At 47.1% G+C, this 13,448-nt stretch overlaps 2 protein-coding genes across 3 annotated transcripts; one reads left to right on the plus strand and one right to left on the minus strand.

Moving 5' to 3' along the window:
* The first annotated feature begins 1,021 nt into the window (after nucleotides 1-1,021).
* LOC125540794 (putative 3-hydroxyisobutyrate dehydrogenase-like 2, mitochondrial) lies at nucleotides 1,022-2,351 on the plus strand. The gene has a single exon (XM_048704352.2). It carries the CDS (start codon nucleotides 1,173-1,175, stop codon nucleotides 2,157-2,159), a length of 987 nt encoding a protein of 328 aa, XP_048560309.1. The 5' UTR covers nucleotides 1,022-1,172; the 3' UTR covers nucleotides 2,160-2,351.
* A 1,040-nt stretch (nucleotides 2,352-3,391) lies between these two features.
* Nucleotides 3,392-4,796, minus strand: LOC125540795 (uncharacterized protein At4g15970). 2 transcript variants are annotated; one of them, XM_048704353.2, is made up of 2 exons: nucleotides 4,509-4,796; nucleotides 3,392-4,433 (listed from the first exon to the last, which is right to left on the minus strand). In XM_048704353.2, the coding sequence occupies exons 1-2, from the start codon at nucleotides 4,683-4,685 to the stop codon at nucleotides 3,561-3,563; spliced, it is 1,050 nt and encodes a 349-aa protein (XP_048560310.2). In that variant the 5' UTR covers nucleotides 4,686-4,796; the 3' UTR covers nucleotides 3,392-3,560. The 2 variants fall into 2 exon arrangements, with proteins under 2 accessions (XP_048560310.2, XP_048560311.2); XM_048704354.2 differs by having other exon boundaries at nucleotides 3,392-4,427; nucleotides 4,509-4,794.
* Nucleotides 4,797-13,448: the final 8,652 nt, after the last annotated feature.

Consider the following 13,448-nt stretch of genomic DNA (forward strand, 5'->3'; position numbering starts at 1 on the left):
ACAGATGAATCAATGCATGCATATATACTTATATATATAGTCATATACTATTTGTGTAGAATAGTATGTGTTTTGAGTCATAAATTTGCTAATTATTATTACGTCATTTCCAAATTCGCGTCAACTTTGGTTTTTATGGTATATACCGAAACCATACCGAAATAATTTGGTATATACCGAAACCAAACCGTATTTTAATTGCATACCATATTTACCGAAGTATTAATACCGTATAAACTGAAAAACCGTATAAATCGAACCATGTAAACCAAATAAACCAAACGCACAGGGTGAGTGAGGAGCCCGTACTCTGCCTGGAACCGGACACGCCAACAGCCACGCAGCTGCACGAGAAACCAAAGTGGTCTCGGACCAGGCGGCACAAGAGGACGCACGAGCGGTGGCGGACTGACGGGCCAGTGTAGGAGTACGCGAGCAGCCGCTCCATGTGCACGCCCGATCGTGCAGAGACAACGAAGTTTATGAAGTCGATGCTAATGGTGGAGTAGAGGTGTGTCGTCGAGCGACGCAAACCAATCTTAAATCGGAAAATTAGAAAGTAGACGCCGATCAAAATGACCGGCGAGAAAGAAAAAAACCCTCGATCAAAAGATCGAGAAAAAGACTCTTTAGGGCAGCCGGTTGACACCCCGGGGCGGCGCGGCCCCAGCGGCGGTCATGGAGGCCGATCACCCCGGGGCGGCGGGCGGCGGCTAGGTTGGATCGGTTAGGCTGATATCATATTAGAAATGAGAGAGAGGGATTATTGTGGAATATGATGGATATATTACTGAATCTCGAGGACGGGTATATATTAAGTACAAGACTTGAAGAATAAGAAACCTATCTTAAAAATAAGGTAGAAGATGGATCATAAATCCTAGACTACCAAATGCAAGTAAACTAAATATATCTCTAACACTGTTGACTTATTGCCAGTTGACGATCGACGTTGCAGTTAGTGTAAGTTAGTCTTGTGCTTTTTGGAACAAGTGAGTTGTTTATCCCAGATTTGGAACGCGCGAATCATGGGATGTTTTTTTTCTCTCTCGCTCTCATGATCTGCCCTTCTGTAGGTGCAGGTGTAACAACTAACAAACAAACCACAACTTTGGGTCGTTGGGAGCTTAGACTGTTGAGCTTGAGCGTGTCGAGCCCGTGAGGTCAAGATCATGGGCATGGTCATGGAGGTGGGGAAGAAGGTAAAACCGTTGGGGTTTGGTTACCCGGCGCAGGTGCGGCGGGGGAGAACGCGGGTGGGATGGATCGGCATTGGCGTCATGGGCGGCGCCATGGCCACGCGCCTCCTCGCTGCTGGGTTCACGGTGACTGCGTACGCTCGCACGTCGGTCAAGGCGGATGCCCTGGTCGCCGCAGGCGCGAGTGTCGCTGACTCGCCCGCTTCCGTGGCTGCGGCCTCCGACGTGGTGTTCACCATGGTGAGCGACCCCGGAGACGTCCGCGCGGTGGTGCTGGACCGCGCGTCCGGCGCCCTGGCGGGTCTCCGCCCCGGCGGCGTCCTCGTGGACTGCACGAGCTCCTCCCCTTCCCTCGCGCGGGAGATCGCCGCGGCCGCGCGCTCCGCCGGCTGTCACGCTGTCGATGCCCCCGTCTCCGGTGGCGACGCCGGTGCCCGCGACGGCACGCTGGCCATCCTCGCCGGGGGCGACGAGGCCGTGGTGGCCTGGCTCGCCCCGCTCTTCGCGCACCTCGGCACGCCGACCCACATGGGCCCGCCCGGCAGCGGGCAGAGCAGCAAGATCGCCAACCAGATGGCGGTGGCCGGGGCGGTGGTCGGGGCGGTGGTCGGCCTCAGCGAGTCCCTGGCCTTCGCGGACGCCGCCGGGCTCGACGCGCGGCTGTTCCTCGACGCGGTGTCCAAGGGCGCGGCGGGGTCGCGCGTCATGGACATCTTCGGCACGCGCGCGGTGAGCCGCGACTTCGCGTCGGGCCCCGGCTCCGCGCGCTACATCATCAAGGACCTTGGCATGGCACTGGAGATCGGGGATGGCCAGGAGGAGGAGGACGAGGCCACCGCGCTGCCCGGGGCGGCGCTGTTCCGGCAGATGTTCTCGGCGATGGTGGCGAACGGCGACGGTGACTTGTGCGTGCGGGGATTGATCACCGTCATCGAGCGCCTCAGCGGCGTTCACAAGTAATGCAAGACATGTGTTCGTCGCAACGACACACGGACATACGGAGATGTTTCTGGGCTGTATTCGATCTGCCACTGTCGCAACCATGCATGGATTCACTCCGATTTATGTCATTTTCGCATGCCTCTTGATGCTTGCTGATGTATAAACTGTGATTCAGTTATCTGTGGTGGTGAAGTGGGGTACTCCCATGAATTAGCATCCAAATCCAAATCATTTTCCTCCGTTTCTAAATATTTATTTCTTAGATATTTTAAATGGACTATCACATACGGACGTATATAGAGTATAGACATACTTTAGAGTGTAGATTCACTCATTTTGCTTCGTATGTAGTCACTTGTTGAAATCTCTAAAAAGACAAATATTTAGGAACGAAGGGAGTACTACCTAAGGAATAAAACTTCATTTATCCTCTAAAAAGAATTATAACGGCTGACGAGCAATTTGCAAAGCATCCAAACCTCGAGGGGCATCGGAAAAAAAAATCCTATGTGACCTGGGTCACAGTCCTGATCGTGAGACCCTCTCCGGTGGTGGATACTTGGCACAAACCGAATCTCAACGCGCGTAGGCTATTGTTCATGTGCTTTCATTAACAAATTACGAATCCGTATCCCTTTCCTTCTTCCGCTCACTCGCCACGGCTGCTCTCTCCAACGTTCCTTTGCGCCCCGACAACTTGCTTGTGAGGCGTTTCTTGGGCTCGCTCATCGCGGCCGCGGTGTGGCCGCCACCCCCGTTGTTCTCCCCCGCCGTACACGACACACGACAGCTTTCCTCACCACCCTGGCAGCTCGTCCTTCAGGCGCAGCTCGTCTGCTCGTTGCGTCGTGTACGTCCTTCAGGCTACATCTTGCAGATGGCGCCGCTCGACTGACGTGAGAGCTGAAAGGAACGGGGATTGGTGATTTGTTACTGGATTCAGAGAATTAACTGGCTTGCCTTTTTAGGCTAATTAATAGGCTTGCCTGAGTTGAGTGGTTTCTACTCATGGTCAGGACGTGCGACCCAGGTTGCGTAGGCTTCATCAATGACTTCAAAGTTGAAGCGTTAAATGCTCAAGCTTCCCTTCTACTCCATCCTTCTTTGACAAGCACGAAAGAAGGGATGTGTGGAAGCTCTTCGAAGGGCAAGGACTCTTGAGAACATGAAAATTGAATCGGTGACGATAAAAGGGAGGTGAGGCCGGAGACAAGGACCGTCACACCCGGAGGAGAGAAGCAAGCCTGAGGTTAACGGCCGGAAGAGGAAGACCAGCTCAAAAATGGGCAGCCATTGGATCTTAATCCAACGGTACAGAGAGTCAACGGAAGGCGAATTTTTTCGGCCAACTACTAGTTCTCGCACAAATTATTTCGAGAGTAACGGCGAGCAACTGGAGAGAGAGAGAGAGAGAGAATGTCAGTAAGTGAGCGCGGTGCTGTTGGTGCCGAGCAGCTCCTCCTGGGCCTTGAACCGCTTCCACTCGTCGAGCACGCCGGTGAGATACTCCAGCTTGTACCGCAGCCCGATGATGCAGTTGGCGTGGAACGTGCACAGCTTGCGGAAGTCCATGCGGGGCTCGCACCGCCCGCTCAGGTACTGGGTGTCGATGAACTGCACCGTCACGCCGTGCCGCGCCGCCAGCTCGTGCTTCACCTGGTCGAACACGAACTGGTCGTGCTCCCCCGGGTACCGGGTCCGCGCCGCGTACCAGTCCGCGAAGAAGGCCAGCGTCCGCGCCCGCGGCTTGGCGTGGAGGAACCCGCCGTTGGCCGTCTTGTTGAGGTCGTAGGGGTTGTCGCCGTAGAACCAGTCGCAGTTGAGCGCGATGTCGGCGCCCACCGGGATGCGCAGCAGCGGGTTCCGGAACCACACGATGTCCACGTCCGTGAACACGAAGCCGAACCCCAGCGCCAGCACCCGCGCCTGGAACTTGTTCCGCGCCCACATCATGTCCAGGTAGCCCAGGGTGTTGTACGACTTCTCCGCCGCGAAGTCCGCCGTCGATGCCAGGCGGTAGCAGAGCGGGTGCACGCGCTGGCACCCCTCCAACGCCTTGCCGTCCACGGCCACGACCACCAGGTGCTTCAGCAGCGGCTCCGTCCTCACGCCGATGCGGAAGCTCTCCAGGAACATGTCCAGCAGCGACCCCGGCGCCGTCCACGCCTCGTTCGTGAAGGTCATTATGATGGTGTTGTCGTCCATGGCCGCGCTCCGCAGCAGCTCCGCCAGCTTCTCGTCGTCGTCCTCTTCCCGTTCCCGTTCCCGTGCAGCATTGTTCACCCCCTGCAGCTAGCGCAGGTTCAGAGCTCAGACGTGCATCCAGATTAATTTTGGGAGAAGCAAAAGGAACATAAACTTAATTACCGTATCGAGCTTCTTCAGAGCAGCTTGGTCCGAGGACGCCAGATTGTGATCTGCCGGCGGCGTGCCACCACACGGGCACGGGCACGGAGAAGGAGAAGGCGGCAGCAATAGCACGACAAAGGCCGCCGTGATCGCCGCGCCCACAAAGAAGCCCAGGATATGTCTCAGCGCGTACATGACGAACTGGGGGATCCTCGATCCACAGCGAGTGGAGAGCACACAGTGTGCCGCCGGCCGGCCAACTGGACTTGTGTTATATATAGACGACGGTGAACTGGACCTTGATGCGCGCATCATACATACAGAAGGCATGCATGTGCCAGCCATTTCACATCATCTTCTTCTTTTCTGCCGGCCGGGAGAGAAGAAAGAAAAGAAAATCAAGACGTACGCTGTGGCATATCAACATTACCGTTGATAAGGTTTGACCTTGTGCCATTAACTAGCCAACCATCCTGCATGCATGGGTGTAGTCTTCTCTTCCCTGTGATGCATGCAACTGATCGATTAAACACCAATTTTTACTTACAACACAAGTACAAACAGGAATCATTAACTCACCGTCAGTTGCTGATCGAGATTCGAGATTACTGCGCGATCCCTGGCACGTTATGTCGTGGCGTATGGTCAACCAAATCATGCTATGCAGAGATATATAATTTCTAGTACTACTACAAGTACTATATAGTAATAAAATTTCGACTCGAGTATTTGGCAAACGTCGGATTTTTAAGCATGTCAAATCAAATATTATTCATTGAAGTTATGATGGTCAAGAATGACAAGTTTAATTGGCAAGCATGGCAAATCCATCTTAGTTCATTTTCTTTTTCTTCAGAAAATTACCGTGCTTGCAAACTATGGCACCAATATAAATTAACATTTGATATGCCATGCCTAAAAATTTGGTGTCAAATATTAGCATTTTCGTACAATTTCTAGCACTGCAAGTATTCACTTCATTAATTGGGGGTCATGCATCTGAGAGGCAGCCCAAATAGCAAATTAACCGCGAACCAACCTGAGGTTGGATGGTTAGGAGGACAGTGGCATTCCTAGGCCATCAGGGTTTAAGTCCTCGTGCTCGCATTATCCTGGATTTATTTTAAGATTTTTTGATGATGTACGTTCAGTGGGAGGAGACATTCCGGTCGACAACGAGGCGCCTATGAAGACTTCGTCAATCTCAAGATGATATGCAGACTCAGTCTCTCAGAAGTGCTCATAAGCATAAGTACTCAAAGGGGTAGGGTGTGCGTGTGTTTTTATAGGGATGAGTGATTGCGTCTGTGTTGTTAAAAAAAGAAAATTAACCTTAGTACCGACAACCAACATTGGGCTCCTGCTGATCCCATATCCCTCCTGATTAATTAACTCGATCTTGGAAGATAAGTTTGCCTTCTTGGATCTTGGTTAGCGTTGGGAAGACAAATTCAACAAAGTAGCAGCGCGTGCACCATGCAGGCTACAGAGCACGCGACTTAGGCTAGCACGGCCTCACCAACTAACATTCTCTCTCCAATCTCCATTGTTACTCTCAATTTAATCTGTGCGAGAACTTTGGTTGTTGAAAAGATAACCTGCTTCAGTTTTTTAATTATTGAGCAAAAGAGGGGCCGCCCTCTTTGATTTCATCTAAGAAACCACCACGTCTTAGGAACTCCAAACCACAGGACCAAACTGAAAGTACTGCAGACACACATCTAGAGGACGAAATCATTATTCTGACCCTTTGAACAAACTTTGTCACAAAATGAACTCGACGTGAAAGTATTTCACGATCTGACCCTTTTAGCAACGCCATAGCCTGTGGCGTTTCTGCTCAAGAAAGAAACGCCGAGATAGCTAGTGTTTCTGATCAAAGAAGAAACGCTGAGGTAGCTAGCGTTGCAAACCAGGTAAGAAACGCCGAAGGCGCTGGCGTTTCTGGCCATCACAGAAACGCCAAAGAACCATGGCGTTGCTGCCCTTTTTCATGTGCATGTGGAACGTGGATGAACAACCTAATTAATAAGGCTAATTAATTATGACCAAACAGGGCAGCAACGCCATGGTCATTGGCGTTTCCATGATGGGCTGCAACGCCAGCGCCTTCGGCGTTTCTTACATGGTCCGTAACGCTAGCTACCTTGGCGTTTCTTCTTTGGTCAGACACGCTAGCTACCTCGGCGTTTCTATGTTGGACAGAAACGCCGCGGGCTGTGGTATTGCTAAAAGGGTCAGATCGTGAAATACTTTCACATTGAATTCATTTTGTGACAAAGTTCGTTCAAAGGGTCAGAATAGTGATTTCGTCCCACATCTAGATAACCCTATTAGAGACCAAAAGAAGCCTCCCTCGCAAAAAAGCAAAAAAAAGAGACCAAAGAAACCTAGAGCCAAATGCAGGTTTACCATCTTCGAGGATCCAACATCACTAGTAGAAAAATGGTCAAACGTGAAGCACATTAGTGCCGGTTTGAATTAGAGCCGGCATTAATGTGTACATTAGTGCCGGTTCGTGGCGGCGATCAATAGTACCGGTTCGTGGCGAACCTTTAGTACCGGTTCATGCCACGAACCGGTACTAAAGAGGCTGCATCAGCCTGCGGTTAGGCTATGGCCCCACCATCACCATTTAGTGCCGGTTCTTACCACGAACCGGTACTAATGAGTTTATGGCAAGCTGTTTTTAGTCCCACCTCGCCAAGAGAGAGGCAGTATGAGCGGTTTATAAGCCGTGAGTGCACAGACAATGATAAAGAGTTGCAATGCTCACCTACATGTTGATTAGCTTCAAGCCTTGCGGAATAGCATAGATTCCACTGAGCTATGTGCAGTGCAGTCTACACTATTCCGAATGGCTTGAAGCAAATTAACCAGCATTGCACCTCTTTTTTATTTTTAATAACTTATTTAAACTCCGGACTTTTTTTGTGTTCAGTATGCAGCATTTAAAGCGACGTCATCAATTTCCAACATGTTCTGACATCATTTGTTGTTTTTCGGTCATTTACCTAATTGTTTAGAGAGCTAAATGACCGTGAAATTGAAAATCACTACAAAATGAATCCTGAAAATGTTGAAACTTGGCATGGTATCATCATATCACTCGCATAGCATGCGCGAAAGAGTAGAGAGGGTCACGACAAAAACTGGACGCACTTCATGTACAAACTGGACAAACTCTTTCCGAGTATCAGGGTTTCGGAGTCCGGAGTGGGTACTAATGTGCATCCCACCAATCAGGAAGAATCACACGGATCGTGTGTTTCTTTCTAGCTCTTGCGAGTCGTTGGATCAAGAGTGTGTTTCTTCCTAACTCATGTGAGTCGTTGGATCGAAACTACCACAATCACTTTGTGAGCCAGACGACCCTATATATAGCTAGCCCACCTCTCGCCTTCCCTGCATAAGCCTTTCAGTTCATCGACTGCATACATCTACCAGTTCATCGACTGCATACATTTACCAGTTCATCGACTGAATACAAATCATTCGGATTCGCCATCATACGTCCAACCGTGCATTTGATATGCATATATATGCATCACGAGCCACGGTTGGGCTGTATGATGGCGATACCGATTGGTTTGTTCTAGATCCGACATAAAAGGTTTGATACAACTTCTTTTTTGTGACATAAGAGCTATCTCTCCTCCTACCTATTTTAGTTACACAACTACCTATTTGTGCCAAATTTTCATTTTTGCTGTTGCTCTTGCATCATAAGCATCCATGTTAACTGGACATACAAGTAATGCAATTTAACCAAACTATCTTGTGATCTTCGCCAAGAGAGAGGCAGTATGAGCGGTTTATAAGCCGTGAGTGCACAGACAATGACGAAGAGTTGCAATGCTCACCTACATGTTGATTAGCTTCAAGCCTTGCGGAATAGCATAGATTGCACTGAGCTATGTGCAGTGCAGTCTACACTATTCCGAATGGCTTGAAGCAAATTAACCAGCATTGCACCTCTTTTTTATTTTTAATAACTTATTTAAACTCCGGACTTCTTTTGTGTTCAGTATGCAGCATTTAAAGCGGCGTCATCAATTTCGAACATGTTCTGACATCATTTGTTGTTTTTCGGTCATTTACCTAATTGTTTAGAGAGCTAAATGACCGTGAAATTGAAAATCACTACAAAATGAATCCTGAAAATGTTGAAACTTGGCATGGTATCATCATATCACCCGCATAACATGCGCGAAAGAGTAGAGAGGGTCACGGCAAAAACTGGACGCACTTCGTGTACAAATTGGACAAACTCTTTTCGAGTATCAGGGTTTCGGACTATACAAAAATAAATAATGCAGAAAATAAAAAAAACCATACAAAAAAATTACTCAAAAATAAATAGAAGAAAATAAATAATGCAGAAAAGAAAAAACTATATAAAAACTACTCAAAAAAATAAAAAAAAATAAGTAATGCAGAAAAGAAAAAACTATATAGCAAATTTGTTGGCACACTGCCCTGTGGGTCTACCAGACCTAGGGTGTGCAAATGCAGGCCCAGGAGGGCCAGCAGACCCACAGGGCAGCGTGCCCTAATTAATTAGGCCCAGAAGCCTGCTATATAGAGGAGTTCGAAAAGGTAGCCGCGGTTGGGTTTATAAACCAGTGCGGCTGCCCTTCGCCGGGCGAGGTGGGACTAAACTTTGGGGTGGCAGCGCAAGGCCTTTAATACCGGTTGGTGGCTCCAACCGGTACTAAAGGCTCACCCTATATATACAGCACTTACGAAATTTCAGTTACATCTTCCCATTTCTTTCGTCAACCTCTCGCGCGCCGCTCCCGTCGCCGCCGCCCGTCGCCCGTCGTCGTCCCCGCCACCGCCCCGAACGCCGCGCGCCGCCGTCCGTCGTCGTCCCGCGCCGCCGTCCGTACGTATCTCGCTCTCTCCTCGCGCGTACCCTGCCGCCGCGCCGCGCGCCGTCCGCCCCGAACGCCGCGCGCCGCCGTCCGTCCCCGCCGCCGCCCCGAACGCCGCCGCCCCCGCCCCGTACGCCGGCGCCCCCGCTCGTACGTACGGAGCGGCGCGCATGCACACACACACATGCATATACCACACACGCATACACACACATACACACATACGTACACACATATACGTATACACACACATACACACACATTTTTTTTCTTATTTTCTGTTTTTCAGAAAAGTTAATTAGATGATCGAATGTTAGATTAATGTCGAATGTTAGATGAATTAGCTAGATAGAAAAATTGTCGAACTAGAGATTAGAACTAGTTGAATAATTAATATAACTAGTTTATTTTTAGTAAGAAAATTTAGGTATATGAGATTTGATCTAGTTGAATAATTAATATAACTAGTTTATTTTTAGTAAGAAAATTTAGGTATATAAGATTTGAACTAGTTCAATAATTAATATAACTAATTTATTTTTAGTAAGAAAATTTAGGTATATGAGATTTGAACTAGTTCAATAATTAATATAACTAGTTTATTTTTAGTAAGAAAAATTTAGGTATATGAGATTTGAACTAATTTAATAATTAATATAACTAGTTTATTTTTAGTAAGAAAAATTTAGGTATATGAGATTTGAACTAGTTCAATAATTAATATAACTAGTTTATTTTTAGTAAGAAAAATTTAGGTATCTGAGATTTGATGATCTAATTAAAATATTATTTGTTAATGAGTTTTTCTGTTTATTTAATTTTTTATATATTTTGAGTTTATATAAATGTTAGATTAATGTCGAATGTTAGATGAATTAGATAGAAAAGTTAAATATATAGTAATGTCAATTGAATATATAGTTAGATATATTAATGTCAAATGTTAGATGAATATATATTTGGCTAGATATAGGTGTTTAATGTTTCACCTATATGAACATAGGAAATGTCATCTGACGACGAAAAAGATTTTATTTTGTGCGAACACTGTGAAGACCAGCGCGGCCTGTGTGACCAAAATTTCCTTGTTGATGGTAAGCGCTTCAGCATCAAGCTGGATGAGACATTCGAAGTTGATACAGTAAGTCACTTTGTCAATTATTATTTGAATGCAAAACTTATGCTTCATTTGCTTCAACTTATAATTTTAAATTTTCACTATTCTACTATAGCGCATCCCCTGTCATGCAAGAATTTTTGTCTTGTATAAGATAGGTTTTAGTGCTATAGATGATATGGAGGTAAAGAGAGTTTACTTGAAGACGGAGCATGGGTATACTTTCAACGTCAAATTATATAATGGAGACACATACACCCATTTTGAATGCAAAACTTGGCAAGCACTATGCAAGGCTTATGCATTTGAGCCTGATATGGCTATCACCTTTGATATTCGTCCGGAAGATGATATTGAAGGTAATATAGACATCTGGGTCGATGTGCAAATGCCTCCAGTTCTACCATTTGGTGAGTTTTTCTCAACCATGCATGCATATGTTTATGTCTTTCATACAGTTTATTCAAAAATAGTTGACAACTAATTTATATTGTCAGCTTATTTCGGTTCAAGCAAACATGTCCGGCGCTTGGTAGACAGGACCTACTACTGCCCCGGGGCTCAACTAAACTGCGAGAAGATAAGTCATTATGTTTCATGGCTTGAGGATCTTAATACTGTCAAGACAAATTTTTTTCCTAAACTTAGAAATGTTAGTACTCAAAACGTGCGACCAATGGTGATCGTATTGAACTACGGTCACATCTATAATCAAAAGATGGTAAGATTTTAAATATTTGTCCTTAATTAGTGCATCTTTTGCATACATTATTTTTAAAGCTAAACTTTCATTGCTTAGTATATTAATTACTATACGATGTTGTTCAACAAGGACTTCCGATGACAGTTGTGCCTCAGTGGATCGAGACAAAAGGTCGCATGTCAATGGTTAGCTTATGACCAAGATTTCCTACATTGCACATGAGTGCATTCAGGATTCTGAAAGCGAAAAATGCTTAATAGTGAAAGATTGGAGCAAAATTGTTAACGATCGCAGAGAAGTACTAGGGGGCAGTAAGGTGAAGCACAACCCAAGATTAGGAGACAGATTCATCTGCATGCTCCAGTATGATGAATCAGGAGAGCTATACATGTTCTATGTTATTCTACCTGAGAGGGAGCAGCAGGATCAGTAGCTACTAGCTAGTTCATGCTCTTAATTAGTACTTGTCTCATGTCCGTGTCCTGAACTTCGATCTTGGTGACGATTATGTTGAACTTGATGATATCTTTGCTTCTGTTACAAAGTGAATGTTTCCTCTTTAAGCTAGCCAGCGTTGATGATGATTAGATAGCTAGCGCGGTAATGACTATGATGATTAAATAGTGGTAATTAGACGACTACGATGATTTTTAGCTAGCTAGAGTTTATTTATTTATTAATATGTGATGATGATGATGATGATGATGATGACGACTACAACTCATTAAAACGTAAAACAATCCTAAATTAAATTAATAACACAAATTTAATTGAAAAATACAAAATAAAACAAAAACCCACAACCATTTAGTACCGGTTGGTGTTACCAACCGGTACTAAAGGGCTCCCGGCCCCCGGAGCTGGCTCGTGCCACGTGGTTCCCCTTTAGCACCGGTTCGTGCTGAACCGGTACTAAAGGGGGGGGGGGCTTTAGTGCCGAAACGTTAGTGCCGGCTCCATAACCGGCACTAAAGGCCCTTACAAACCGGTGCTAATGGCCCGTTTTCTACTAGTGCATCAAGGAAACGGGAGTCCAAAGCAACAGACCAAAGAAGCCTAGAGCCAAAGCGTTTTGCGGTCTTTTTAGTTTTGTCAGGTTGGTGTGTACGTGACTTGTATTATGATTCTTATGATATAAATAAAACACATACTATCATGCAAAAAAAAAACTTCGTGTGCAACAACCTCGATCTTTGACGTGCAATTGGTTTTTTTGGGAGAGTGAAAAAACTTCGTATTTGCACCCGCTTTGCGCAGGTACAGCCTCGATCTTTGCCGTGCAGTTGATCTTTCCGGAGAGCTCAAGACGCTTACGTTTTAGAAATTAGAAGTTTGCGCAGTTGGAATTCTTCCCGTTCATGGAAAAAAAAATCTTCCTGAGACAGAGTTGCATAAGTACTACTGTATTCAAGATGGCAGTCGAGTTTCCATTGTGATCTTTTTCACCGTCGGTTTCTACTTGCGCCGTCGTACTCATGCATACGTGTCCGGTGTGAATTGCTAATAGCACTAGTACGCCCTTGTGCTTGTGTATAAGTATAGACGAGTTGTCCGTCCATATGCTGATCCACGCATATCGTACGGCAAGTGAAAATCGCTCCGTCTTAGTTTCCCCGCCCTGAGCTCGTGATCGACCCATGGATCCTCTCGTGGACACCCTGCGAGCGCCGCTGGACGTGCAGGCCGGCGGACCTGATCTCGTCGCCGAGACTAACGTCGACGTGCCAGATAGCTCCAAACGCAGGAGACCTGATCCCATTGACACCAACGTCGACCTGCCAGATAGCTCCAAACGCAGGAGACCTGATCCAATTGACACCAACGTCGACCTGCCAGATAGCTCCAAACGCAGGAGACTTGATCCCGTCGACACGGGCGCAGGCGACGGCGGCGAGCTGATGCTGTTTCTCCAGGATTTCGCTGCCACCGGCAACGAAGGTGTTTTTCCTCTCAAGGTGTTGTGCGACATCCTGATGCTGTTCCTCGACGCCTATTTTTCAGGCACTAGGAAGACGCGGCGCAATCCTCTCGTCGACACCGTGGGAGCCGCGCCCATGGATGTGCAAGCCGGCGGACCTGATCTCGTCGCCGACACCAATGTCGACGTTTCCGAGACCAACGTTGACGCGCCAGATAGCCCCAAGCATGGGAGAACTGATCCCGACGACAAGGTCACATACGACGACGGCGAACTGATGTTTTTTCTTCAGGACTTCGCTGCCACCTCCAACGACGGTGTCTTACCTCTTAAGGTGTTGTGC

The sequence above is a fragment of the Triticum urartu genome, chromosome 2A, assembly GCF_056163025.1.
Source record: "Triticum urartu cultivar PI428250 chromosome 2A, HENAU_Tu73, whole genome shotgun sequence".
NCBI lineage: Eukaryota > Viridiplantae > Streptophyta > Magnoliopsida > Poales > Poaceae > Triticum > Triticum urartu.